At 43.0% G+C, this 27,685-nt stretch overlaps 1 protein-coding gene across 3 annotated transcripts in view; it reads left to right on the top strand.

The window, feature by feature from the left end:
* The window catches only part of LOC119971343 (nuclear factor of activated T-cells, cytoplasmic 3-like), a 199,503-nt gene that overhangs the window by 18,394 nt on the left and 153,424 nt on the right, over positions 1–27,685 (top strand). For all 3 annotated transcript variants that reach the window (XM_038806755.1, XM_038806757.1, XM_038806756.1), the window contains exon 3: positions 10,144–10,306. In XM_038806755.1, coding sequence (XP_038662683.1) covers positions 10,144–10,306 — 163 coding nt within the window. The remainder of the gene's footprint in view (positions 1–10,143; positions 10,307–27,685) is intronic.

The following is a 27,685-nucleotide window of genomic DNA, read 5'->3' on the forward strand; positions in this document are numbered from 1 at the left end:
TCTATGAAGACCTTTTGGTATCATCTAAGAGAGTAATAATTAATTGGAAGTACAGCAGTAACTCAAATCCTTTTACTTCACTTCTGAATACCAGAATTCTCCAGCCTCGCAACTGCTGCTGACAACTGTCATCTGGCAACCTGTACTGCACCAGATTGCTAACGTTGCTCAATATCCTGCTGCATTAACAGAGAGCCTGAGATTGCAGGTGGTTTACTTGTCTGCACTAAATTGGAATTTCTGTTGCTGTGCTCTTAGATCATGTGGCCTCTGTCTTCCAACAACTGACATTGGAACCTGTGACCTTCAGAACAAAGGCTGGGCTTGTTTAAGAGAGGGAGAAATTGTTTTTACTCTTGCTTTCCCTCCACCTACCCACTAAAACAAATTGGTAGTCAGGTGGATAGAAATTCCTGCAAATTCCCCCACTGAAAAGTTGAGGCTTCATGGCTGAAGGTGATCAAGCTCCACTCCAGCAATGTTCATATTATCAGAGGCTCTGTCTTTCGAATCTCTAAGTTGGCGAAGAAAGAAAACAGTAGAGGAATTCTCATGATGCCCTGGTCAAAGTGGTTGCTCACCCAAATTCAGTGTGTAAAAGAAAATGGAGACGTATCTGAGGGACGTTGTGGGATGTTTCCTGTGCTCAAAGTGGCTGCGGCGTTTTCTACCTTGGTATTTCATTGGCAGTAAAGCACTGAGATATTTTGTGGTTGTGAAAGCCCTCAAATAAACACAAGTTTGGCCTCTTGCTTTTCCTTAACATCTCATCCCCTTCACTCTTTCCATCTGCTCCTCTTGATACCCACTGTGTCCCACATTCTCCAATTATTTTCCTCTCTTACCCCTCTTCATCTCCATCTCCATCTCCTTTCCTCACTCCCCTTCCTCTCACCTCCCCTCTTTTCTCCATATTGTTCTGTGACCACGTCTTCTGAAGGACAGGCTATAGTTTCAGGCATTGAATCAGTAAAATAAATGCATGGTTTTCATTTTCCATTTATTTGAGAATAGTCAATTTTTCAATGCAGGCTTTTTTCTAAATTTGAAATGACTGCTGAGTAATAGTCTCAAGTGGTTCCTGATCACCTTCCCCTTTCTCCCAACACCACAAGTGGAAACACCTCTGCTCCCATGCACTTTTTAAAATGGCCCTATGAGTTTCCCCCAGGGTTGCATTGGTGAATTTGCGACAATCCTGGAGGGTTGTACTTAAGACTTGTTGATGAGAGGGGAGGCCCCACAGTATTTGTCTTCAACAACCCTGCATCTAGTAGATGATGTCAATCCCCCATGGGGGTTGGCCCATGCAACATTTTTCAATGACATCAGTGGAAAATATTTTGATGGTAAAACTGCAAAATATGTGATACATTCAAGGTGAAGTAACTGGACTCCCCATGAGGTTAGAACTAGAAATTGTAAAGCCATTTCAGTGAAGAAAATGATGCTTTTGCAGTTATGAGCGATAACTCAGTTCTGGGACAAGTAACAATGTAGTCCCAGTGCTTGCAGCTGACTTCATTAGACTTGTTGCATAAGGTGCAACACCAAAATTGGTTTCTTGGAGCACACAAACAAAAGTAATGTTTGAAGTGTTAATTGTTTGAAACAGGTGTGGCTTGAGGAATTTAACTCAACCTCCATATACACTCCCAAGTAAAATTGCCTCTTAAATTAGACCTATAGAGACCCCAAAGACTGATTCAAAATTCAAGCTTCAGTGTATATATTGACATAAACTTCAAGAAGCCTTGAAGCTAAAAATACGAGGCTTGTTATAGATTTAGTCCCTCGGTGTTTTTTTAGCGTTTGCTACTTGCTGAAATATTTCAAGGGAATGCTGGCTAGCCTTTTGGGAAATAATCAGCAGAACAGCAACTAAAATAAACTTAAGTGAAGGTTAAATAATTTAGATTGTAACATCAGTAATCTTATTTACTGAATCAGATACTTGGGAACAAAATGCTGAAGGGGCAAATTCTGACAGCACCTCTTGAAAGTGATAGTTAAATTACCATGTAGCTCTAAGTTAATATATATTTTTAGTGTATTTATGTTCAATCTTTGCACATGTTCATTGATCAGGAGTTTGTTTCTGATGCCATAATTTTCAAAGTAATCCAGCTTGTTTGCTGTAACAGTGATATTTTTAATAGGGATGGACCAAAAGCTAATGAACTTTTCACAAGAATTTTAGTTTACAGGAATCAGTAAAGATTACTTTAGAAAAAGGATTAAAATTTGTTTGAATTAAATACTCACCGTCCCAAGTGATTCCAAATGGTTAATCTGTTATAGGCTTGTTTTAACCGTAATATGTTGTAAAGGTTTGTGAGCTATTGGATTAAAATGATGGAATTATGTCTCTCCTTGTGTAACTCTACTGCACCATAAAATACAGCTCTCACCTGAATTCTGCCCAGTCTGCTACAATGTCCCCTACAATTATTTTATTAGTGATGTTTTCAGTTATCCAAGTCTTACCTGGAACAACTCCCCCCACCCTTCCTGGAACAACTCCCCCATCCTAAGACCCATGATTTGTTATTTAACTCTCTACCTTTTAAAAACCTTAAAGCATTTTTTTTGGGTTCTTTTTGATCAGCTCTCCTAATTCTTCTAAATCTGTTTGCATGCATTGGCTCATTTTATTCTATTAAGGATGATGTGCAAATGCAATTTGTTGTTTTGATAATCAATAAAATTCAATACCCTATTTAAATATTAAACTCAAAAAAGTATCAATACTGGTTTAGCTCACTGAGCTAAATCGCTGGCTTTGAAAGCAGACCAAGCAGGCCAGCAGCACGGTTTGATTCCAGTACCAGCCTCCCAGGACAGGCGCCGGAATGTGGCGACTAGGGGCTTTTCACAGTAACTTCATTGAAGCCTACTCGTGACAATAAGCGATTTTCATTTCATTTCATATTGCATTTGTTTTGAAAGTGACCACGATGTGAATCAAGTTGGTGTAGTAGTTCCCAGCTAATCTGCAGCCTCATGGTGTATCACAATGCGTATTCAGACTGTAATTTGACACTGCTGCATTGCCTGCTTCAGGTACATATGTGTATTGTAAATGCAAAGATCAAATTCAGATGAAGATCAGTGTCATCCCAACTGAATTCATTCTATCCTGTAAACAGTCTATTTGAAAGGATGTTCCCATATCTTCTGATCTCCCAAGTGATCTGAGTTGGCATTTTTTAAAAATAAGGAAATAGCAACATGAATGCCAAAATGCTGCTACTAATGTAGCAGTGAGGCACGGTCTTTGTCTATATTGATTATTAAAACCGAAAAGGGTCTTGTGTTAAAAGCTTTGTAACGATTTTACTTTTGCAGAGGCTCTTGAGAGTAAACTGAGCAATTATAGAGCTATAAATAATGTAAAATATCATAATAAGTGAAAAAAATATAATCTTAATAATTGAAAGTAGAAAGTTTGTTAGTTATTACTGTTTTGAAAATACATTTTGTATCATTGGAACACTGTATGCCATATGATTATTCACTTGTTACTTTTGGCACGTATTGTGATCAATCCATAACTGAACACCATTCAGAAATCTAGAAATCTAATGCAAAGTCTGAAAAATATCCTGGACTCCTTAACAGTGGTAGAGGGAAGCCTTGGTGATGATACCAAATGTTCATGTTTTGAGCAAAGTTTAAATATGAGCACCTTATGCATTGTCTGTCTGTAAAGTTTGTCTGCGGAAGGTTATGTCTAAATAGAAATAACTAAGTGGATAACTTAGATGCTAGATTAAAAAATAGTCTTTTTTTAATACTGGAGAAAAATACAGGTAGGTCAAAGAATATTGTTTATCTGAATTTTAAGCCTATAAGTCTAGAACAAATAGGTTGAAATTGCTATACTGAATTCTTAGTAAAACTAAAGTGAATTGTAGGATACTTATTTAAAATGGACTCTTATTCTCCAATAATACAGCTATAATACAGCAGATAGGATGTGAATACTTTTAGTAACAGTCACTGAAGATAATAGTGGAATATGTATTATTTGATCATTACTCTAAGCACTGTAAAGTTGAGTATTGTTGAAAAAAATACATTTTGTCGAAGTTTTCTGTCTTGCATTCATCAGGACAATGTAAAGTTCTTTCACCAGTTAATGATTGAGATCTAAAGGCTAGCCCAGTTTACTTTTACCCATTTAGTTTTTTAACTCAATTTTTATTGTTAATGTAATCATAGAATCCCGATGTTATAACCCTGCACGGGACTCATCCAGCTGGGGATGATTGTTCCCTCGTTGAGTTAACCAGCACTAGTATAGCAGGTCAACTGCTGTAGCAGCTGACAGGAAGGAGTGAGGACCCTGAGATGTGTAACCAGGTCCTGTGTAAATTTATCATGGGGTAATTTTATCATGGCCAATCCACCTAACCTGCACAATTTTAGACTGTGGGAGGAAACTGGAGCACCCGGAGGAAACCCATGCAGACACGGGGAGAAGTGCAAACTCTACACAGTCATCCAAGGCAGGAATTGAACCCGGGTCTCTGGCACTGAGACAACAGTGCTAACCACTGTGCCGCCGTGCAGCCAATAATGATGAATCTTGTATTAGATATAAAGATATAGTGCCATTTAATATCCTATGCTACATTATTAGCACCTGGATGATTTAACTTCATTAACTTCATTGGCTTATTCTGCTCATTAAAAGATCGTATTGTCTGAATCAATGTGTACATGATAAATGTAATTTCTTGTACTCTGTTCTCTCTTGCGTAAAATTTGTGTTAACCCATCAGTTGGGATCTGAAACAGATGCTATGTAGAGAATTAATTTTAATGAGTACCAGAGGTTAAGCTGGGTCCAACTGTATTCCACTCCAGTTCAGAAAATGTTTGAGATTTTTAAAGGGGTTTCAGTGCCAATGGAATGTGTTTGTGGAGTTATTTGAAATTAGCAATTAATTCATTTCTAAGTCAGTTAAAATGTTTACTTGTATAATGTGACTATAGAATATAGAGTTGAAATCAAAATTTAGTCGCTGTGTTTTGAGATATATCACAAGGGAACCAAGCACAGAGAGAGAATCCTTGAGGAACATGCAGAGGTGAAGTTGAGGCTTCAAAGGGAGGAATGCACAAACCTTCAAACAGCCCATCTACCCAACTCTTCCAGCACCACTTGCCCCATATGCGGCAGAGTCTGTAGATCGTGCATTAGGTTTATCAGCCATTTCAGAGCCCATCAAACTGGTGTGGAAGCAAGTCATCCTCAATCCCAAGGGATCGCCTAAGTGTGAAGGTGTCTGTAGTCAACACTTGCCACCAATTTGTTATTTGAGTAGAGCATCCTCCTGGGGCGAAACCCATTGTATGTTTAATTACCAAAACAATGGAAAAACATCCTCTATTGACAGATGATGTATAAGATTTAATGCCCTCCAGTTTCCTTATAACCACAAAGTTTAACACCATTCTGCTGACCTGGCTTGGCAGTAGTACCTTGTTATTAAAGACTCAATGCTTGAAATCTTGGCACCTGTTCCAATTACGGATTATTTTGTGAAAGTAGTGAATAGAAAGAAAGATTTGCATTTATATAATGCCTCTTTGCAGCCAATTTGCAGCTTTCAAGTTGGCTACTACTGTAAGGTGGGAAATATGGCAACCAATTTGTACTTGGCAAGTTCCCACAAACTGCAATGTGAAAATAACTAGATATTCTACATTGGGGATGCTGGTTGGGAGATAAATATTGGCCAAGATACTGTAGATAACTGCCCTGGTCTCCTTTGAAATAATGCCACGGAATATTTTGTCCACTTATTTTATTTTTTTAAAATTTTAGATTACCCAATTATTTTTTCCAATTAAGGGGCAATTTAGTGTGGCCAATCCACCTACTCTGCACATTTTCTTTTGGGTTGTGGGGGCGAAACCCACGCAGACAGGAGGAGAATGTGCAAACTCCACACGGACAGTGACCTAGAGCCGGGATCGAACCTGGGACCTCAGCGCCCTGAGGCAGTTGTGCTAACCACTAGGCCACCGTGCTGCCCTGTGTTTTGTCCACTTATGAGGGACCTTATCAAACCAAGCTATCAAAGATTAATCGAAAGGCAATCTGCCGAAGTACAGCCTTTCTTTAGAACTCATTGGAGTGTTTTTCTTGGTTTTTCTGCTTAAATCCTGGAGTGAGACTTGATTGCATTCTTAACGAAAGGTGTCCAAACCTAAACCTCAATCGAAATGCACAGCAGACTACGACCAAAAATTGCTGGAGACTTGAAGATTGTAGGGTACATATTTTAATTTTGAAGTATTTTCAACCATCTGGGATTGCAGTTTATTAGCAGAATTTGTATCAACCGAGCATATTAAAACAGAATTTTGTTTATAATTTTGTTTCGTTATGCATATACTTGAGCTTGCATTGTGCCTGCAGTGCCCTTGAATTATATATACATCAAGAAGCTGTTTTTTCTCTCTAATTTTACAGCCATATAAACAGATAAACCTTGGTTTAATATACTTTCTCAAAGAAATATCCCAACAATATAGCACTTCCTAAATACTGTACTCGTGTGGAGTAGGGTTTACACCTGAATCCTCTGACTCAGAAGTAAGAGTGCTCCTTTGAGCCACACTGAGACTCTGAAAGTTCTTCAGTGCTTCAAGCATGCTAAGTAATTGTGTGCAAAAGTATAATTTTCAATATGCTTGTGTTGGTCTTTGGCTCTCCTCGTCTTTGCCGTTGTGCCCTCCTTTACTCCACTTCTCTCGCACTGTCTTCTCTTCTGTTTCCTGTTCCCTCTTTCTTTTTCCCTCGTAATCTGTTTTTCCCTATCCCCGTCTCTATCTTCCCCATTCTTGTCTTTGTAAATATCTCTTCCTCCCCATCTCAGCCAAAACAGTTATTCCAATAGGTATGGGAGGAGCCCCACTACTCCACAGGTCACAGCATGAGTGTAAATGCTTAATTCACTTAACAAAATGGCCAATTGTGTACTTTCGCTAGAGTTAAACTCAGAAAAAAAGAGACTCTAACCAGGCTTCTTTCAGTTAATTCAGAGTGACCGATTTAATATGCAATGAAACTTATTTTTAAGAGCAAGTTGCAAAAAGTGGCTAACGTACAATTTGCAATTCCGAAGTGTAATTATATACCCCTTTAAATCCCAACACGTGTACACACACCTAAACAAAGAACAAAATGAATCTCTGCAGAGGTTGGTATTTTAAAAACACCTTCCGGCCAATGGGAAAACTTAATGAAAAAGGATAAATTTAGAGGGCTTTCAATGCTGTCGATCTGATGATCCTGCGTCCAAAGACTTATTGCTGGTGACAGTGGTTGTCTGGAAGTTCTTTCCAAAGGAGCTTCAGTGTGGAAGAGAGCAGGGCAAAATACATGTCCTTAGGATTTCTCTCTCTCACCTCTGGTTCTCAAAATTCCAAATAATATAATAATGATCGCTTATTGTCACATGTAGACTTCAATGAAGTTACTGTGAAAAGCCACATTCAGGTGCATGTTTGGGGAGGCCGGTACGGGAATTGAACCCGCGCTGCTGCCTTGTTCTGCATTACAAGCCAGCTGTTTAGCCCACTCTGCTAAACCAGCCCACAGATATGTGATACTGAGATGAAGATTTCTCGCTGGAAACTAATAATTACACTGAACTTCAGTTGAGGCAGTGAGAGAGCAAGTTGAGCAATTTCTCTTTTTTGTTTTATTCCCTAAAACGGAGTCCAAAAAACCAAGTTCAAAACAGAAAGCTCACCTCAGTAAGGTGGGTTCCAGAAAATCCAAAGGCCTTGTAGCTTGAAAACAGCAGTTTATTTTTCCCTTAGCAATTAAAATTTAAGTAAACAAATAGGGTTTATCTCCTGTGGTGCCTTGCTGGTCATTTAACTGAAGTTACATGACTTCTTGGGAAAGACCATTTTTGCCCACAGTCCAAAGTGAACATAACCTTTTTAAAAAAAAAAAAATCCGCCAAGTGCCCAAATAATTCCTTCCAATTTAAAAATAAAACATACAGTTCTTGGAGATATTTATTCCTAACTCAGCGACCACTTTTGGCTGTGAGAATTAATGTATAGATTATGTAACTGAATCAAGTTCCTCTTATTCATAGTTTGCATCCTTTTCTCTTAGTTGCATCATGCAATTGGGAATGATACAAGATGTATTTTTTCAAAACTGTCCAGAAATTTCAGCACAAAAATGTGCAATAGCAGCTTTAGTGGTCTGATTAAAAAGCAGAGGTTATTCTTACCACAGAACTGTGTAGAGTTGTGAAAAGGTCATTGTAATTAAATTGGTTAAAGAGATTATGTAATGATGTGAAATAAATTGCTTCATCTTGGGGTTTAGCTTCCTGGGGATTGCAGTAATATTTCATTACTAAAGTCAAAAATAATGCTTTTTTATAGTCCTAGAATTCTGTATGTTAATCGTTAATCATTGTTTCTCTGCACTTCATTGGATATAACATTTATTGTTGGAAACTAAAGGGAGAGTCAATTTTGTAATGCTTTTTGAAAGAAAGCAATTAAATTTGGTGTCCTATATTTGCTGTTCCTCTGGACTTCAATAGTGAGTTTCTATTCATTTATGGATTGAAAATAAAATCTCCCATCCCAGTTACCCCATGTTCTCTGCTACTACCAGTCAGAACCAACAACACCATGTGTGTTTAGTTGTGTGCAATATCTACTTAACACATGCAACCCCTCCAAAGTAATTCAGAAAATTACGGAAAATAACAGATACCAAACAAAGGGAGAGAGATTAGGAATGTTAACTGAAGTCTAGGTCAAAGAGATATGTTTTAAGAAAGGTTTTAAGGTAGAGCAGATAAGTGGAAATAGTGTTTTAGAGCCGGAGTCCCAAATAATAGAGTTAGCAAAAAGTTAGATAAGTTTGAAGGAGGTTGCTTTTATAAGCTTGTTTTTGAGCAGCATGGTGGCACAGTACTTAGCACTGTTGCTTCACAGCGCTAGGGACCTGGGTTTGATTCCCAGCTTGGGCCACTGTTTGTGCAGAGTTTGCACGTTCTCCCCGTGCTCCGGTTTCCTCTCACAAGTCCCGAAAGACGTGCTTGTTAGGTAAATTGGACATTCTGAATTCTCCATCTGTGTACCCAAACAGGCGTCGGAATGTGGCGACTAGGGGCTTTTCACAGTAACTTCATTGCAGTGTTAATGTAACTCGTGACGCTAATAATAATTATTATTATAAAAATGCACTGGGCCATCCGATGGTCCCGTTTTTCTCCTATCTGTCTTTGGAAAAGGCGCAATTTCTTGTTGAGCCACAATGCACGTGGTTGTGATCAGATCCCTGGAGAATGAGAATTGAACTTGAATAAGCACATTGGCATTCAATAATATTGTACCAGTGGCTCGTATTTCTGATATACCTTTTTAAACTACAACCATAATTAAATTGTAGAAAATACTGAATGATCACAGCAACTAAGATGGGGAATTCCAACTGGCTGGAGAAACCTGTGTCGGCCCAAAAACTGGATTGGCACCGGGTGGAAGACTCGCTCTAGTCTTTGGTCCCGCCCCGCTGACCATAGCGAGCTTCCTGCCCCATGCTGGCGCGAACATGCATACAGCTGATGTGTGTGTCATTAGAATGCGATTAACGGGCTGGAATTCCGGATCTCCAAACGCCACCCGGCGACGCTCCTAGCACCAGCAGGACATAGTCCCAATTCTCTGCTTGCAGGAGTCAGGGAATGGAGAATCCCGCCCAATCTATTTGTCTTCATTTCAAATAGGTGGCATGATTACTTTGTTCAGATTGGAGTATTATTAGCCTCATTTAGCTTCCAGCTTTTAAACTGTTTCTTGAGATGTGAAGCAACTGAGACCTGTTTCACTTATTTTTGGCTACTCGGACAGTGGCATTGCCTGAGGGCAGGTGGAAGGTTTCTGGCTGTAATGTTTTGTCAACTGAGTTCGAAGGGTCAAAAATGGTTGTGGATGTTGAATGAAAATGCATTGAAGGTAAACTTTTAAAATTTATATCACATGTAAAAAGACACCATGTAAAGCCTCAATGTGATCTGTGGTTTGAAATACATGTAATCAAGTCACAAAGTGTACTTGAATCATTATTTACATTTTGTCTTTCAGTACTTCATCGTTGCCTTCTTTAGACTGGCCCTTGCCAAGTCAGTATCTGCAGTATGAACTAAAGATTGAAATGCAGCCGAAGACCCATCACAGAGCTCACTATGAGACAGAAGGGAGTCGAGGAGCTGTGAAAGCATCTTCTGGAGGACACCCAGTTGTTAAGGTATGTACTTCATTTTGTTTAAATGCTGACAACTTTTTCTTTGATTCATCAAATTGTGGCTAAACAAATCCAATCCAAGGTCAGGATTAATTGCCCTCGAAGGTAGTGATCAGCTGCTTCCCCGAACTGCTGTAGTCTGTGTAGTGTAGTATACCCACAGTGCTGTTAGGTAGGGAGTTCCAGGATTTTGACCCATTGACTATATCAAGTACCTTACGATCGCTGTTGATATAACTGGCTGGGAATATCCCAGAATCAAATTCTTGCTCAAAAAACCATAACTTTTTTTATTATAAAACATGGAAGAACAGAGTTACAGGACTACTAATTTGTTTTAACAACAAGGAAAAAACATTTATTAAACACCAAAAAATTGGATGATAATAGAGCTTTACTTCCCACTTAGCTTAACAAATACACAGATTTGAAGTTGAACATGCATTGCAAAGTACATCGTAAGTTCATTGGTCTCATTAAAACACAAAGTTCCTTTTAAGCATACAAGTTGATTATGGTCATGTACAGACTGTGCTCTGAACCCAAATTAGTATCTGTGGTTTTCTCCTCGGAGTCCCCCCAGATGATTAACTCTCGAGAGTTTCCAAACTCTATTCCCAAAAACATGCTTTAAAATCTTCTCTCATAATATTGCTTTCCCGTGGGAAGTTTGCATTCCAAAATCTGGTACAGGTTTTACAAATGACACATTGAAACAAAGCTTCAACTTCATTTTTAGCAGCGAATTCAGTTCAGGATTTCACACCATTCTTTAGGATTTTTTTGCTCTTGACTACTGTGCAAACTGCTAACAATTGCAGTAACTTTTCAATTCCCAGACCATATTAAAATGAGATTGAGCATTTTGTCTACCTCTGAAGTCTACTGTCTCACTTTAAATCTAGTCACTGCGATTATCTCTTTAACTCAGAACACTTTATTTACTCTTCCTTGAATTCTTCTGAACAATTCCTTGGTCTTAGACAGTCCAGAATTCTTAGACAGTCTTTCTGTCCCAATTTCCTGGTTATTTGGTCTGTATCCTGTTACTTAGGAAGCCTGCATCTTTGCAACTCCCTTTTCCTTCCTGGTTTCTCCTGGCAGAGTTGAGAGCTGTTCACTCCTGAGTGACCTGGCTACAACTGCTCCGGTTTCCAGTTAAAACTAAGATCAAAGGAAAACCGTTACCGCTGAAAACCTTCTTACTGCTCAGTACCAATTTGATCCTATTTATTCTTTACACTTTAGCCCTCTCTAAGCACAATAGAAACACAGTGGGAACTTAACCAACCCCCAATCATACAAACACTCTTGTCCAGGATGAATCTAACTATAGAATTTACCCTTCCAGGCACAGAGACATTAAACTAACCACAGCTAAAATATTCCTTTTTTCTAATGTTTACCAACACACATATAATTCCCTTTAAAAAAAAAACTACCTTTGTTTTCCTAACATGTAAATCATTTTACCCATACACAAAAACTGTGTTTTATGTGCATATAAAATTTTGTTTATTGAAACTCCTTCATTATTATGAAATTTTCTGTATAGCTGGCAAACCTGTTTAAGTTTCTTTGGCATGGAATCCGTTGTGCATCATGTTTTAACAATATTGTCACTCGACTTGCCATATTGATAATGCAGAATAAAAAAGAAATATTGCACGTAAGCACAAATGCTAGAAAATTATGTGAAAGATTTCTTCCTTGGTGGACTTCCTTGTCAGAAAAGTGATGTTCCTTTGTTTCTGTTTGTGCAGTTTTGTAAAAGCATGTACTGCATTTTATTTTAGCAGTGCTTTAATACTCAATAAACTATGACTGCAGCCAGTTTCTCCTGCTTTGTCAAATATTAGCAAATGTCTATTGGTGAGGTTTATGGGCAATAAGGAAATTGAACTAAAATTTGAAAATCCCTTCCTATTCTCATGATTCTGCAGAATAATTTTTACTGTAGGTGGTTTGGTTCACAAGTCTACCGTCACCTATTGATGCACTGAAAACAGCAGCAGGAACAATTGATTGTCACTACAATTTCAATTCGTTAGTGAAGTTTCTTATTCGCTTAGCCATAACAGGCATCGATCTGGCATGAACTAAATGGTGGAGCCAGGGACCTGTACCTGACACACAATTAATACATGCAAGGAAATATTTCTCACTGTTACTGTTAATAGCACACGGCTTGGTAAATAAGTTGTATTTATGTGGGAAAGTACTTGTTAAGTCATTAGTTTGAAATGGTGCCTTCCCTTATCTACATATACGTTTTATGCCTGTAGTAACAGTGCTATTCAGATTGTACATTTCAATGAAATTGGGTTGACCTTTCAGTTAAAAATCCAGTATTGTTTTTAAAAAAACATGACCCACATTGTGTTTTGCCTCTTTTTTTTATTTGTATTTTGTAATTGTGACTAGCTACATTCTGGAAAGCCACAAGAAAGGGAAACAAAGCATTCAGTAAATTATTCACAAGTTTACAGTGCTGTACTTGAATACTGTACTTGTACATAACAATCTTACCCCGCTTTGAATGCTTTCATGTATGAGAATTTTGCCCTTTTGCCATCCTTATAGCTTTGCAGTTGTTTATATGAAATGTGCATTTACAGAATGTATGAGAAATATGAGACTGCTAGTGACACGTGATGTGGTAGTTTATTTTTTCACTAATACTTAAATAGAAGCTGCAGGTAGTTTTTCCCTGGATTAAATCAGATTGCCCATCCTCCCAAAAGTTTCCTAAAAAGGGTACTTTGTGGAGGCTTATTTGTAATTTCAGCAACTGAATGGAATGGATATTTTTAGATTCCATAAATCAAGAGGATATCCTTGAGCTCATCCACTATTTAGCTCTAGTGCCAGAGTTATTCCTTTTATTTTCAGACTAAGCGCTGGTCATTTTTCCTCTCTGGTCTTTAAGTAATAGTTTTTTTTATTCATGGGCTGGTAAGGGCAGCATTTGTTACCCATCTCTAAGTGCCCTTGAGGGGACGGTGCTGAGCTGCCACCTTACATAGAACATAGAACAGTACAGCACAGAACAGGCCCTTCGGCCCTCAATGTTGTGCCGAGCCATGATCACCCTACTCAAACCCACGTATCCACCCTATACCCGTAACCCAACAACCCCCCCCCATTACCTTACTTTTATTAGGACACTACGGGCAATTTAGCATGGCCAATCCACCTAACCCACACATCTTTTGGACTGTGGGAGGAAACCGGAGCACCCGGAGGAAACCCACGCACACAGGGGGAGGACGTGCAGACTCCACACAGACAGTGACCCAGCCGGGAATCGAACCTGGGACCCTGGAGCTGTGAAGCATTTATGCTAACCACCATGCTACCCTGCTGCCCCCTTGAACCTCTGAAGTACATGGGGCGAGATTCTCCTCAAATCCGGAGAATCGTAAAGGCTGCCGTGGGACAGGCTGTGACCCACGGCAGCCTTCACGCCCACTTCTGGGGCCGATTTCCCCCCCCCCCCCCCCCCCACCCCGGGCGGGGCTAGGAACGTGGCCCCGTGTGTCACGGACTTGACGACGGTCGTCAAGGCCGCACGTCAAGCGTCACGCCGGCTGACACGGCCGATGATGTCAGTCGCGCATGCGCAGTTGCCGTCTTTTCCCTCAGCCGCCCCGCAAGACGTGGCGGCTTGATCTTGCGGGGCGGCGGAGGGAAAAGAGTGCGTCCGTTACGGATGCACAGCCCGCGATCGGCAGTGAGCAGGTGTGTTTGCTGCCGTGTTGAAACGGGCTGCTCGGCCCATCGGCCTCGGAGAATCGCCGTTCGCCGTAAAAAACGGCGAGAGGCGATTCGTGCCATGGGTCGGGTGTGGTTGGGGGTGGGAAAGAATAGCGGGAGGGCGTGAAAAGTGTCGGGAGGCCCTCCCGCTATTCTTCCACCCGGCGTGGGGGGGCGGAGAATCGCGCCCATGGTTTTGTGAGGAAAGGTGTTCCAGGTTTTTGGCCCAGTGGCAGTGAAGGAGCGAAGATGTAGTTTGCATTAAGAATGGTGTGTGGCTTGAAGCAGAATCTGAAGGTTATTCCCATGTATCTGCCAAGTTTGACCTTCGAGGTGGTAGAGGTGCAGGTTGTTTGGAAGGTTGAAGGAGGTTTGCAGTATATCTTATAAATGGTGCAGGTGCTGCTGCTGAGCACCAGTGGTGAGGGAGTGAATGTTGAAGGTGGTCTATGGGGTGCTGAACAAGTGGGCTGTTTTGCCCAAAGTGGTGTTTAACTTGAGGTCTTCATCTAAACAAGATGAGATTATTTCATCATACTTCTCATGTGTGTCATGTACATGTTCGACAGGCTTTGGGAAGTAAGGATATGAATTACTCACTGCAGAATTCCCAATGTCTGATTTGCTGTTGTAGCTGCGGTATTTATATTTAAGTTTCTGGTCGATGATAACCGCCAGAATGTTAATAGTGGGAGATTCAATGAATGTAGTGCTGTTAAACTTCAAGGCGAGTTGGCTAGATTGTCTTTTGTTGCAGATTGTTGTTGCCAGGCTCTTACTGTGCGGATGTTACTTGCCATTTATCAGCCCAAGTTCCAATGTTGTTCAAGTCTTGCTATATTTGTGCATAAATTGCTTCAGTAACTGTAGAGACACATATGGTACTGAATATTGTGCAGTCATCGGCAAACATCCCGCTTCTGACCTTATGATGGAGGAAAGGTCATTGATGAAGTAGCTGAAGATGGCTGGGCCAAGGACACTGCCCTGAGGAACTTCTAGAGCGATGCCCTGGGCTGAAGTGATTGGCCTTTAGCAACTACAACTATCTCCCTTTGTGCAAGGTATGATTGTAACCAGTGGTGAGTTTTACCTCTGATTCCTATTAACTTGAATTTTGCTCGGGCTCCCTGGTGCCACACTGGGTCAAATGCTGCCTTGGTGTCAAAGGCATTCACTCACATCTCACCTCTAGAATTCTACTCCTTTGTCCATGTTCGGACCAAGGCTGCAATGAGATCAGGAGCCATGTGCCCCTAGAGGAACCCAGAGTTGTGTAGGTTATTGCTGAGTAAGTGTCGCTTAATAGAACTGCCGATGATAGTTTTTATCACTTTGCTGATGATTATGAATAGGCTGCTAGTGGTAATTCACTAGGTTAAATTTGCCCATTTTGTGGACTGGACATATCTGGCCAATTTTCTCCATTGTTAGGTAGATGCCAGTATTACATCTGCTTATATCACCGTAGGGCATCAACTGTTCTGTTCTAATGTTGATATGCAGGACATATAGTTCTCCACAGAGGCTCTTTACCAGTGGAAATATTTGGATAACAAGTGTTAATTTTTATCTCAAGTAATTATGATGGGATACAAGCATTTTCGTATTGGCTGTGCTCCTATTTGGGTGGAAGGATGTCTTGGGAAATAGTGTATTTCTACTTGAGAAGCATTTGTTTTTATTTAATTTTATTGAATCGTCTAAATGGGTACTTTCAACCCCACCGAGTGCAAATAATTAATTTTTGCAATTTTGATATTGGAGCAAATGTGGCAATTTTGGTGTTGACATCAGTATACAGATTTTTTTAAATCCTAAATTTATAGTGAAAGAACAAATCAAATAGCTGAATTGTTCTCTTTCATTTAAAATGCACTACTGTTTATACTTGTAATAAATAATGTGTTTTGAATGTTAGCAGAATATTTGCTCTCTTACCACTAAAGAACCATTCAAGTGTAATATGACCAAAATGGCTGACAACTTGCACTTTCCCTGTTGGAATTTGCAGGTTGCAATTAAATTATAGCCATCAAAAAGTCATTAAATCAAAAACGTATTGCGCAGTTTAAAGACACTTCCTTCACTTTTACCAAGTGATTCAATGCCTTCTGCTTAATATCAGAGTTATCTATCATGCCCTTCAGTGCATATTGTAAATGTAGGAATTCTTAAACTTTTAAAATTTGCATCTGTCATGATCATAAATAAAGGAAGAATGAGCCTATTTCTGTCTTAACTCAGGATGGGTTGGATTTCACTTAATAGAATCATAGAAGGATTCGGCCCATTGAGTCTGCACCGGCCCTTGGAATGATCATCCTACTTAAGCCCATGCCGCCACCCTATCCCTGTACCCCAGTAACCCCATCTAACCTTTTAGACACTAAGGGGCAATTTTAGCATGGTCAATCCATCTAATCTGCGTATCTTTGGACTGTGAGGGAACCGGAACACCTTTAGGAAACCCATGCAGACACAGGGAGAACGTGCAAACTCCGTACAGACAGTCACTCGAGGTTCGAATTGAACCTGGGACCTTGGAGCTGTGAGGCAGCAGTGCTAACCACTGTGCCACATGCTGTTCTTCATTAATTTGCTTTCAAGAGACTCATCAGAAATTATAATACTGAATTGAGGTTGTGTGCCTTGGACATTAGCAGCCACATGGATTTAGTGGTCGAAGGCTTGATTTCCCAGGGCCTGGAAAATCTGACGGCTGAAAGGCAATGAAAGCTGCAGCAGTTGAGGATGTTTCCAGTGCTGCTTGTTTGCAAGGAGGAGCAATAGTTCTCATCCCCAAAGCTTACCTGCTGTGATTAATCTCTCTTCCTTCGACTGGGAATGGGACCAAGAACTTCCTGATGCAGTAGCAGTAAGGTGTTTATTGATGGAATGCTGGCAAATAGTATATCATCTTTGAGTTAATAATTACAAAACCTAGTTCGTCGATGTTTTTACCATTTTCCTTCCTGATGTTTCTTCAAACATATGGATAGACGTCAGTTGCTCTTTTAAAACCCCTTTCTGTGCATATTTAATCAAAAACTTCCAGAGAGTGACATTGTCAGGAGGAATTTTGGTATCAACCTCGCATAGGGAAGGCCATTTAGCCCCTGGAGCCTGTTCTGCCATTCAGTTATATCAAAACAGATTTGTGGCCTGACTCCATATATTTGGCTTTTTCCCTTATCCCCTAATAATTTTGCATTAACAAGTATCTATTAATCTCAGATTTAAAATGAACAGTTAACCCAGTATTCATTTTAAATGTTTTTGTATTCTTTCAAGGGATGTGGGAATCAGGGCAGCATGGTGGCCTGGTGGTTAGCACAGCCGCCTCACGGTGCTGAGGTCTCAGGTTCGATCCCGACTCTGGGTCACTGTCCGTGTGGAGCTTGCACATTCTCCCTGTCCCTGTGTGGGTTTCACCCCCACAACCCAAAAATGTGCAAAGTAGGTGGATTGGCCACACTAAATTGCCCCTTAATTGGAAAAAATAATTGGGTAATCTAAATTTAAAAAAAAAAAGGGATGTGGGTATCTAACGCTGGATCGGCCAGCATTTGTTGCCCCACCCTAATTTCTCTTGAGAAGGTGGTGGCAAGGGCAGCATGATGGCGCAGTGGGTTAGCGCTACTGCCTCATGGCACGGAGGTCCCAGGTTCGATCCCGGCTCTGGGTCACTGTCCGTGTGGAGTTTGCACATTCTCCCCGTGTCTGCGTGGGTTTTGCCCCCACAACCCAAAGATGTGCAGAGTAGGCGGATTGGCCACACTAAATTGCCCCTTAATTGGAAAAAATGAATTGGGTACTCTAAATTTATTTTAAAAAAGCGAAGGTGTGAAGGTGTGGCATGGTGCTTTCTCAACCACTGTAGTCTAGTGATGTAGGTACACCCACAATGCTGTTAGGAAAGGAGTTCCAGGGTTTTGGACCAGCAAGTGATATAGTTCCGAGACCAGATGATGAGTGGCTTGGAACAGAACTTGTAGGTGCTAGTGTTCTTATGCATTTGTTGCCCTTTTGTCCTTTGAGGTGGTTGGAGTTGCAGGTTTGGAAAACAATAACAGAAAATTCTAAGAACAAAAAAAACAGAACCCTCCCCCCCCCCCGTAAATACAAAAGAGAAACAATAAATTAACGCCCGGCTCCACTGCAACCCCAAATATTGCGAGTCCCCAGCCTGGATTGACCCTGGATCCTACCACTCTCGATACCGTCCTTGCTACATCCTTCCAAAAATCCCCCAGTGCTAGGCATGCCCAGAACATGTGGACATGGTTTGCTGGGCTCCCTGAGCACCTAATACACCTGTCCTCGGTCCCAAAAAACCGGCTCATCCTTGTCCCGGTCATATGAGCCCTATGCAGTACCTTAAACTGTATGAGGCTAAGCCTCGCACATGAAGAGGAGGAGTTCACCCTTTCTAGGGCATCCGCCCACATCCCCATCTCAATCTCCTCATCCAGCTCCTCCTCCCATTTATCTTTGAGCTCCTCCACCGAGGCCTCGTCGACCTCCTGCATCACCTGGTACACTTCCGAGATCCTCCCCTCTCCAACCCATACCCCCAAGAGCACCCTGTCCTGGACCCCACGCAGCGGCAGCAGGGGGAACCCCGCCACCTGCCGCCTGACAAACGCCCTTACTTGCATGTACCTAAAGGTGTTCCCCGGGGGATGGAAGATGCTATTGACGGAGCTTTGATGAGTTACTGCAGTGCAGCTTGTAGATGGTACACACTGCTGCCACTGTGTACTGGTGGTGGAGGGAGTGAATGTTCAGGTGGTAGATGAGGTACCAGTCAGGTCGCTGCTTTGCTGGATGGTGTGAAGCTCCTTGAGAGTTGTTGGAGCTTCACTCAATCAGGTAAGAGGAGTGTACAGGAATGTTTTGTAGATGGTGGACAGGCTTTGGCGAGTCAGGAGGTGAGTTACTCGCCAATAATTCATGGGGTCTGGGGTCAATACTGAGGACTCACAAAGCATCTCCCTGCCGACTCTATACTAGACTGCTAACTCTGGTGAGGTCTCCTACTGGTGGGACAGGACTTACCCAGGGGTGGTGATAGTGGTATCTGGGACATTGTAAGGTGTGACTCCATGAATATGACTGTGTCAGGCGGTTTCTTGACCAGGCTGTGGGACAGCTCTCCCAATGTTGGCACAAGCCCCCAGATGTTATTAGGGTGGACTTACAGGGCCGACTGGGCTGGGTGTGCTATTATCATTTCTGGTGCCTAGGTTGATTCTAGGTGGCTCGTCCACTTTCATTCCTTATTGATTTCCTGTATTGGTTTGATACAACTGAGTGGCTAGCTGGGACAGTGCAGAGGGCACTTGAGAGTCAGCTACATTGCTGTGGGTCTGGAGTCACATTTATGCCAGGCAAGGTAAGGACAGCAGATTCCCTTCCCTAAAGGATATTAATGAACCAGATGAATGTTTGGGACAATCAACAATGGGTTCAGTATCGCCATTTACTGAGACTAGCTTTTAATGCTAGATTTGTTAATTGAATTTAAATTCCTCCAGCAGCCATGGTGCGGTTGGAACCCCTCTCCCCAAAGGATCAGCATGGATCTCCCCATTGTGAAAGAATTCCAATCTTCTACCACCTTTTCTATGAAGAAGTGTTTCCTACCTTCATTCCTGAAAGGTCAGATTTTTAGTCCATGCTCCCAAGTCCTAGATTGCTCAACCAGTGGAAATAGTTCATCTCTATTTACTTTATCTGTTCCCCTTCATAACTTGAAAACTTGTTCAAATCACCACCTAACTGTCCACATTTCAGGAAATATATTTCTAATAATGCATGCACTCGAAGATCAGTATATCCTTCCTAAGAAGTGGTGCATGGGACTGCTCACTGTACTCAAGGTGTCATCTAACCAGGGCTTTGCGTAGATTAAACAAGGCTTCAAAAATTCTTTAGATTATCACCTGTGCATGGCCATGCCAAAAATGTAAAGAACCCGTGCACTTAAATCACCTGCATAACACAAAAGATGAAAGTAGAGCGTACACGGATTCCTTTGGTCCATCACTAGTTGCATTTTGCCAATTGGCATACTTGCACATTATCCCGACTCTGTCTCTTGCTACTCACTCAAATGCCTCTGTGAATCACAAGTTTTTCGAGAAACTATGAAATGCCTCTTGAAAGTCCATATAAATAACAACCATAGATATTCTCCTCCACTACCGTAGGCACCTCTTCAGAGAAAATTCCGTCAACTTCCATCAGTAATTATGTACTCTTTTAAGAAACCAAAGCTCCATTGAGTGCATCATGGGTGGGATGCAGTGCTTGAAACAAAAAGACCATTCTCATATCAATGTCAGCCACAATGCCTACTTGGGCAAGAACCAACAGTTTTATTAATAATAATCTTTATTGTCGCTAGTGGGCAATGAAGTTGCTGTGAAAAGTCCCTAGTTGCCACATTCCGGTGCCTGTTCGGGTACACAGAGGGAGAATTCAAAATGTCCAAATTACCTAACAGCACGTCTTTCAGGACTTGTGGGAGGAAACCGGAGCACCCGGAGGAAACCCACGCAGACACGGGGAGAACGTGCAGACACCGCACAGTCAGTAACCCAAGCCAGAAATCGAACTTGGGACCGTGGAGCTGTGAAGCAGCAGTGCTACCCACTGTGCTACCCTGCTACCCCTTTAGTTCAGCATTCTAATACAGTGCAGAAGCCAAATGGAACATACTTCAAGATATCATTTGTAATGCTGCACTATCATAGAATCATAGAATTTACAGTGCACAAGGAGACCATTTGGCCCATCGAGTCTGCACCACCTCTTGGAAAGAGCACCCTACTTAAGCCCACACTTCCACCCTTTCCCCGTAACCCAGCAATCCTGCCTAACCTAAGGGCAATTTTTACAAGGCCAATCCACCTAATCAGCACGTCTTTGGACTGTGGGAGGAAACCGGAGCACCCGGAGGAAACCCACGTGGCCAAGGGGAGAACGTGCAGACTCCGCACAGACAGTGACCTAAACCGAGAATTGAACCTGGGACCCTGGAGCTGTGAAGCAACTGTGCTAACTACTGTGCTACCGAAGCAAAATTGGAAAAACAAGAAATGGAAAAACACTAATGTAAAGACAAAGTCCCTGAAATACTCAGCAGGTCTCGCAATGTCTGTGGAGCAAGAAACCAAGTTAACATTTCAAGCCAGACATGACTCTTCAGAACTCTTCTAGTTTCATATATCAAGGCTGAACAATCAACAGCAATCTGTCACTTGATGCTGAAATCAACACACACATTGCAATACCTGCAACCGTTATGTCCAAGCTAAGTACTTTCTGCAATACTATACTTTTGGGGTAGTTAATACTGAGTGATGGATCAGGTGAGAAAAGCTGTGTGAAACTCGTTGGCTTTATAGCCGTCTTTTCTTGCCTGATTAAATAGCACTCTGTGTAATTTCATAATGCAGGCGAAGGTCTCGCAGCCAGATGGAGGGTTGGCGCCTAAACACGCCAGCTTGATCTCAAAGTTAAATTTAAGGCCCCCCCTCCATGGATACTGGGACTCTGCCACCCTGGTATGTGCCCTCTTGGATGTTCCCCTTGGCAGTGAACCATCTGGGTGTCCAGGCGTATCCCTCATCCCCGGGGCCCACAATCACCTCCATGTGTGGTCATGTTTCGTTTTTGAAAATCAGAAGTAATTTGCACCGGCATTCCATCACCTCGCCTGTGGGAAGGATAGATTCTGAGCGGATGTTACAGCATCAGGCTCATTCATTAGATTAAAATGTATTTAATTTGTGGAAATCAGGTTCACGCCCATCCGCCATGGGGGGGTGGCAGTAAAGAGCTCAAATTGAGATCTCGCCAGCTCATCTGTTTCTGGCCATTGCGAGATTAAGTGATCATTATGGGATTTGCGACCACGACCAATGCGCCCGCTAAACTGCAGCCACTGTCTTTGAGCGGGGGGGGGGGGGGGGGGGGGGGGGGGGGGGGGGGGGGGGGGGGGGGGGGGGGGTCTGTTGGACCGTGTTAATATTTGCAGGCTTCCCCCAAACAGAATTTGAAAACCGCGAAGGTAAACCAATTACTAGGTCTTTATATATCTTGGGAGCTTCGCTCAATCGAGAAATGGACCTCGAAACAAACTTTTTGAAAAAACCAATCCCTACGTTGCAGAAGAAGTCCATTCGGCTCACTGGGTCAACGTTGGTCCTCTGAAAGAGCACCCCACCTAGACCCGTGCCGCCGCCCTATCCCTGTAATCCCATCTAACCTTTTTGGACACTAAGGGGCAATTTAGCATGGCCAATCCACCTAACCGGCACATATTTACCTATCCACATATGTGGGAGGAAACTAGAGCACCTGGAGGAAACCCATGCAGCTCTGGGAGAATGTACAAACTCCACACTGTCACTGAAAGATCGGAATCAAACACTGGGCCCCTGGTCCTGTGAGGCAGCAGTGCTGCCTGACATAGCATCTTTAACTTTATAAAGTTTCCCAAGCTGCTTCAAAGGAGCTTTATAAAACAAAATGTGACACCAAATCACATAAGGTAATATTAGAATAGATGACCGAATGCTTAGTCAAAGCGGTAGGTCGTAAGGGGTGTCTTAAAGGAAAAAATTGATGTAGATGAGAGATGCAGGGAGGGGATTCCAGAGTTTTGAGCCAAGGCAGCTGAAGGCATGGCCACCAAAACTGGAACAGTTTAAAATCGGGGATGCCGAAGAGGAGATGTATACTGGTGATTGTAACATTTGTGGCTCCTCCGATATTTTATTCATTCATGGGATGTAGACATCACTGGCAATATTAGCATTTATTGCCTATCCCTAATTGCACTTGGACTGCGTGGCTTGCTCAACCAGTTCAAAGGACAGTTAAGAGTCAACCACATTTCTAAGGATCTTGAGTCTCATGCAGACTAGACCAGATAAGGACAGCAGATTTCCTTCCCGAAAGGACATTAGTGAACCAGATGGCCTTTTATGACAATCAACAATGGTTTCAATGTCAACATTCGACTGTTAATTCCAGATTTTTATTGAATTCAAGTTTCACCAACTGCCATGCTGGGATTAGAAATTGGGTCCCCAGAGCATTACCAGGGCCTCTGGGTTACTTGTCCAATGATACCACTACACCACCGCCCCCCCCCCCAAAGTAAGATTTATGCCATAAAAGTACCAGACAATGATTGTCTCCAACAAGAGATAATCGAACCATCTTCCCATGACATTAATTGGCGTAAGCATTTTTGTATCCCACAGTCAATACCCTGAAACTGAACTGGTCCAGCCACATATATATTGTGGCTGCAAGAGCATAACAGAGGCTGGGAATTCTGTGGCGAGTAACTCGCCTTGACTCCCCAAAGCTTATCCAACAGCTGAAAGACGCAAGTCAGGAGTGTGATGGAATGTTCTCCACTTGCTTGGATGACTGCAGCTTGAATTGAAGATGCTTGACACCATGCTGTGATCTCTATGATATGGTTGTAACTCACTTGATTGGCATCCCGTCTACCTCTCCACCTCTGATGCATTGCGACAGCAGGATGTACCATATGCAAGATCCATTGCAGCAACTCACCAAGGCTCCTTCAACAGCACCTTCCGGACTTGGAACAATATCACCCTTCCATCATTGTGGTGTCAAGAGACTGGAACTCCATTTCAAACACCATTGTGGATGTACATCAGGGCAGCAGGGTAGCATGGTGGTTAGCATAAATGCTTCACAGCTCCAGGGTCCCAGGTTTGATTCCCGGCTGGGTCACTGTCTGTGTGGAGTCTGCACGTCCTCCCCCTGTGTGCGTGGGTTTCCTCCGGGTGCTCCGGTTTCCTCCCACAGTCCAAAGATGTGCGGGTTAGGTGGATTGGCCATGTTAAACTGGCCGTAGTGTCCTAATAAAAGTAAGGTTAAGGGGGTGGTTGTTGGGTTACGGGTATAGGGTGGATACGTGGGTTTGAGTAGGGTGATCATGGCTCGGCACAACATTGAGGGCCGAAGGGCCTGTTCTGTGCTGTACTGTTCTATGTTCTATGTACATACATCAGATGGACAGTAGCAGTTTAATAAATAGGCTAACCATCACTTTCACAAGAGCAATTACGTATGTGCGACAAATGTTGGCATTGCCAGTGACGTTCACATACTATGAAAAAATAATTTAAAAAAGGATGGTGATGAATGTTAATTGTATATCAATTGTGTTTAATTATATACAAATGGAGGGCATTAATTAAGCTTTTACTTGAGCACATAAAAAGAGACACTTATTGAATTTGTGGTGTGTTGAGTTAGGGCAGCACGGCAACACAGTGGGTAGCACAGTTGCTTCACAGCTCCAGGGTCCCAGGTCGAATCGCGGCATGGGTCACTGTCTGTGTGGAATCTACATGTTCTCCCCGTGTCTGCATGGGTTTCCTCCGGGTGCTCCGGTTTCCTCCCACAGTCCAAAGATGTGCAGGTTAGGTGCTTTGGCTATGCTAAATTGCCCTTTGTTTCCAAAAAGGTTGGGTTAGGTGGGGTTACGGGGATAGGGTGAGGTGTGGACTTAGGAAGGGTGGTCTTTCAAAGGGCCGGTGCAGACTCGATGGGTCGAATGGCCTCCTTCTGCACTGTAAATGCTGTGATCTCTATGATATGGTTGTAATGCTTTAATCTAAACAAATAGCAGACTGAATAAAGATTGCCTACGGTCTCCCCCTTACAAACAGTTTTCTGGGCAAGAACTGTGTGATAGAGCTAGGGTCAGTAAACATGTGGAAACAAAAGAACAAAGAAACGTACAGCACAGGAATAGGCCCTTCGACCCTCCAAGCCTGCGCCGACCAAGTTGCCCATGTAAACTAAAATTTTCTACACTTCCGGGGTCCATATCCCTCTATTTCCATCCTATTTGTGTATTTGTCAAGACGCCCCCAGTGCTGTGATTGTGAATAATGCGGTCTCGGGGCAGTAAGATGATGAGAAATGGGAGGGAGGTCAAGGATAGACCACTAGGCACACCAGAGGTAATGGTACTGGAGCAGGAAGAATAACCATGGCAAATGACACTCTGGCTATGATTGAGTAAGAATGGAGCCATGGGACAGCAGATCCATCCAGTTGGATGACAGTGGAGAGGTGTTGTAGAAGGATGATTTGGTTAACTGTGTCAAGAAGAAGGAGGAGGAAAAGTTTTAAAAAAATAAAATAAATAATTTTAGAGTACCCAATTCAATTATGGGCCAATTTAGCATGGCCAATCCACCTACCCTGCACATTTTTGGGTTGTGGGGGTGAGACCCACGCAAACATGTGGTGAATGTGCAAACTCCACATGGACAATAACCCACAGCCGGGATCGAACCTGGGACCTCACCACTGAGAGGCAGCAGTGCTAACCACTGCCCCGCCATGCTGGCCTATGAGGAGGGAAAGTTTACCTTTGTCACAGTCATGAAGGATGCCATTTGTTACTTTGAAGAGACCTGTTTTGGCATTGTGGCAACCTGGTTGGAGGGATTCAAACATGGAATTCTGGGGGAAATGGATATATATTTGAGAGATGACGCTATGTTCGAGGATTTGGAGAGCAAATGTTGACGGTCAGCCTGAATTACTTAAATTTCATTCATTTCAATGGATTTTGGCATGCACTTGGCTAAGTTTCTCTTCTATGTGGTTTAGGCTGAGAAAGAAACATAATCTGTTGCTTAGTGCACATGTTGCAAATTCATGAATAACATTGGCCGGGATTCTCCCCTACCCGGCGTCGGGCCGCCCCAAAGGTGCGGAATTCTCAGCACATTTAGGGGCCAAGTCCTCACATTGAGGGGCTAGGCCTGTACCGGAGTGGTTCCCACTCCGCTGGCTGGCATGAACGGCCTTTGGCGCCACGCCAGCCGGGGCCGAAAGGACTTCGCCGGCCGGCATAAATCCGCGCTTGCGCCGGAGCGTCAGCGGCTTCTGACGTCGTACCGACGCATGTGCAGAGGAGGGGGTCTCTTCCGCCTCTGCCATGGTGAAGGCGGAAAAAAAAGAGTGCCCCCACAGCACATCGGTGGGCCCCGATCGCGGGCCAGGTCACTTTGGGGGCACCCCCCGGAGTCCGATCGCCCCCCCCCCCCCCCCCCCCCATGGAACCCGGGAGCCCGCCCGCGCCCCCAATCCCGCCAGTCAGGTAGGTGGTTTACTCCACGCCGGCGGGAAAGGCCTGTCAGCGGTGGAATTTCGGACCATCGCGGGCCAGAGAATCACTGTGGGGGGCCCGCCGACCGGCGCGGCGCGATTCCTGCCCCTGCCGAATCTCGGGGGGGGGGGGGGGGGGGGGGGGGGGGCTGCGCGGAGACTTCGGGACACGGCGGGGGCTGGATTGACGCCGGCCTCGTCAGAGAATCCCACCCATTGTTTAAAACTTCAAATGTTTTGCGTTTTAGAATGATTTCATGAACAATTGGGATCTATCTGGGGGCACTTGCATCTTTACTGGGTAATTGGTTCTGTTTTTGATTGTATTAGCTCAGAGGCAGAATGTTGTTCGGGACATGACCAGAAATCTCTGATTTTCCTCAATTAATGCCATGACATTGTAAATGCTAATGAACCACTGGTATAGGCAGCCGGAGCTTCTCATTTGAAAAATCACTTCCAATTAAGGACAGTAGCGGGAGATTGTGTATTGAGTCTGAAGAGATAGGAGAGGTCTTGAACAAGTATTTTTCTTCAGTATTTACAAATGAGAGGGGCCATATTGTTGGAGAGGACAGCGTGAAGCAGACTGATAAGCTTGAGGAGATACTTGTCAGGAAGGAAGATGTGTTGCGCGTTTTGAAAACTTGAGGATAGACAAGTCCCCCGGGCCTGACGGGATATATCCAAGGATTCTCTGGGAAGCAAGAAATGAAATTGCAGAGCCGTTGGCAATGATCTTTTCGTCCTCGCTGTCAACAGGGGTGGTACCAGAGGATTGGAGAGTGGCGAATGTCGTGCCCCTGTTCAAAAAAGGGAATAGGGATAACCCTGGGAATTACAGGCCAGTTAGTCTTACTTCGGTGGTAGGCAAAGTAATGGAAAGGGTACTGAGGGATAGGATTTCTGAGCATCTGGAAAGGCATTGCTTGATTAGGGATAGTCAGCACGGATTTGTGAGGGGTAGGTCTTGCCTTACAAGTCTTATTGAATTCTTTGAGGAGGTGACCAAGCATGTGGATGAAGGTAAAGCAGTGGATGTAGTGTACATGGATTTTAGTAAGGCATTTGATAAGGTTCCCCATGGTAGGCTTATGCAGAAAGTAAGGAGGCATGGGATAGTGGGAAATTTGGCCAGTTGGATAACAAACTGGCTAACCGATAGAAGACAGAGAGTTGTGGTGGATGGCAAATATTCAGCCTGGAGCCCAGTTATCAGTGGCGTACCGCAGGGATCAGTTCTGGGTCCTCTGCTGTTTGTGATTTTCATTAACGACTTGGATGAGGGAGTTGAAGGGTGGGTCAGTAAATTTGCAGATGATACGAAGATTGGTGGAGTTGTGGATAGTGAGGAGGGCTGTTGTCGGCTTCAAAGAGACATAGATAGAATGCAGAGCTGGGCTGAGAAGTGGCAGATGGAGTTTAACCCTGACAAGT

The sequence above is a fragment of the Scyliorhinus canicula genome, chromosome 9 (genome assembly GCF_902713615.1).
Source record: "Scyliorhinus canicula chromosome 9, sScyCan1.1, whole genome shotgun sequence".
NCBI classification, from domain to species: Eukaryota; Metazoa; Chordata; class Chondrichthyes; order Carcharhiniformes; family Scyliorhinidae; genus Scyliorhinus; species Scyliorhinus canicula.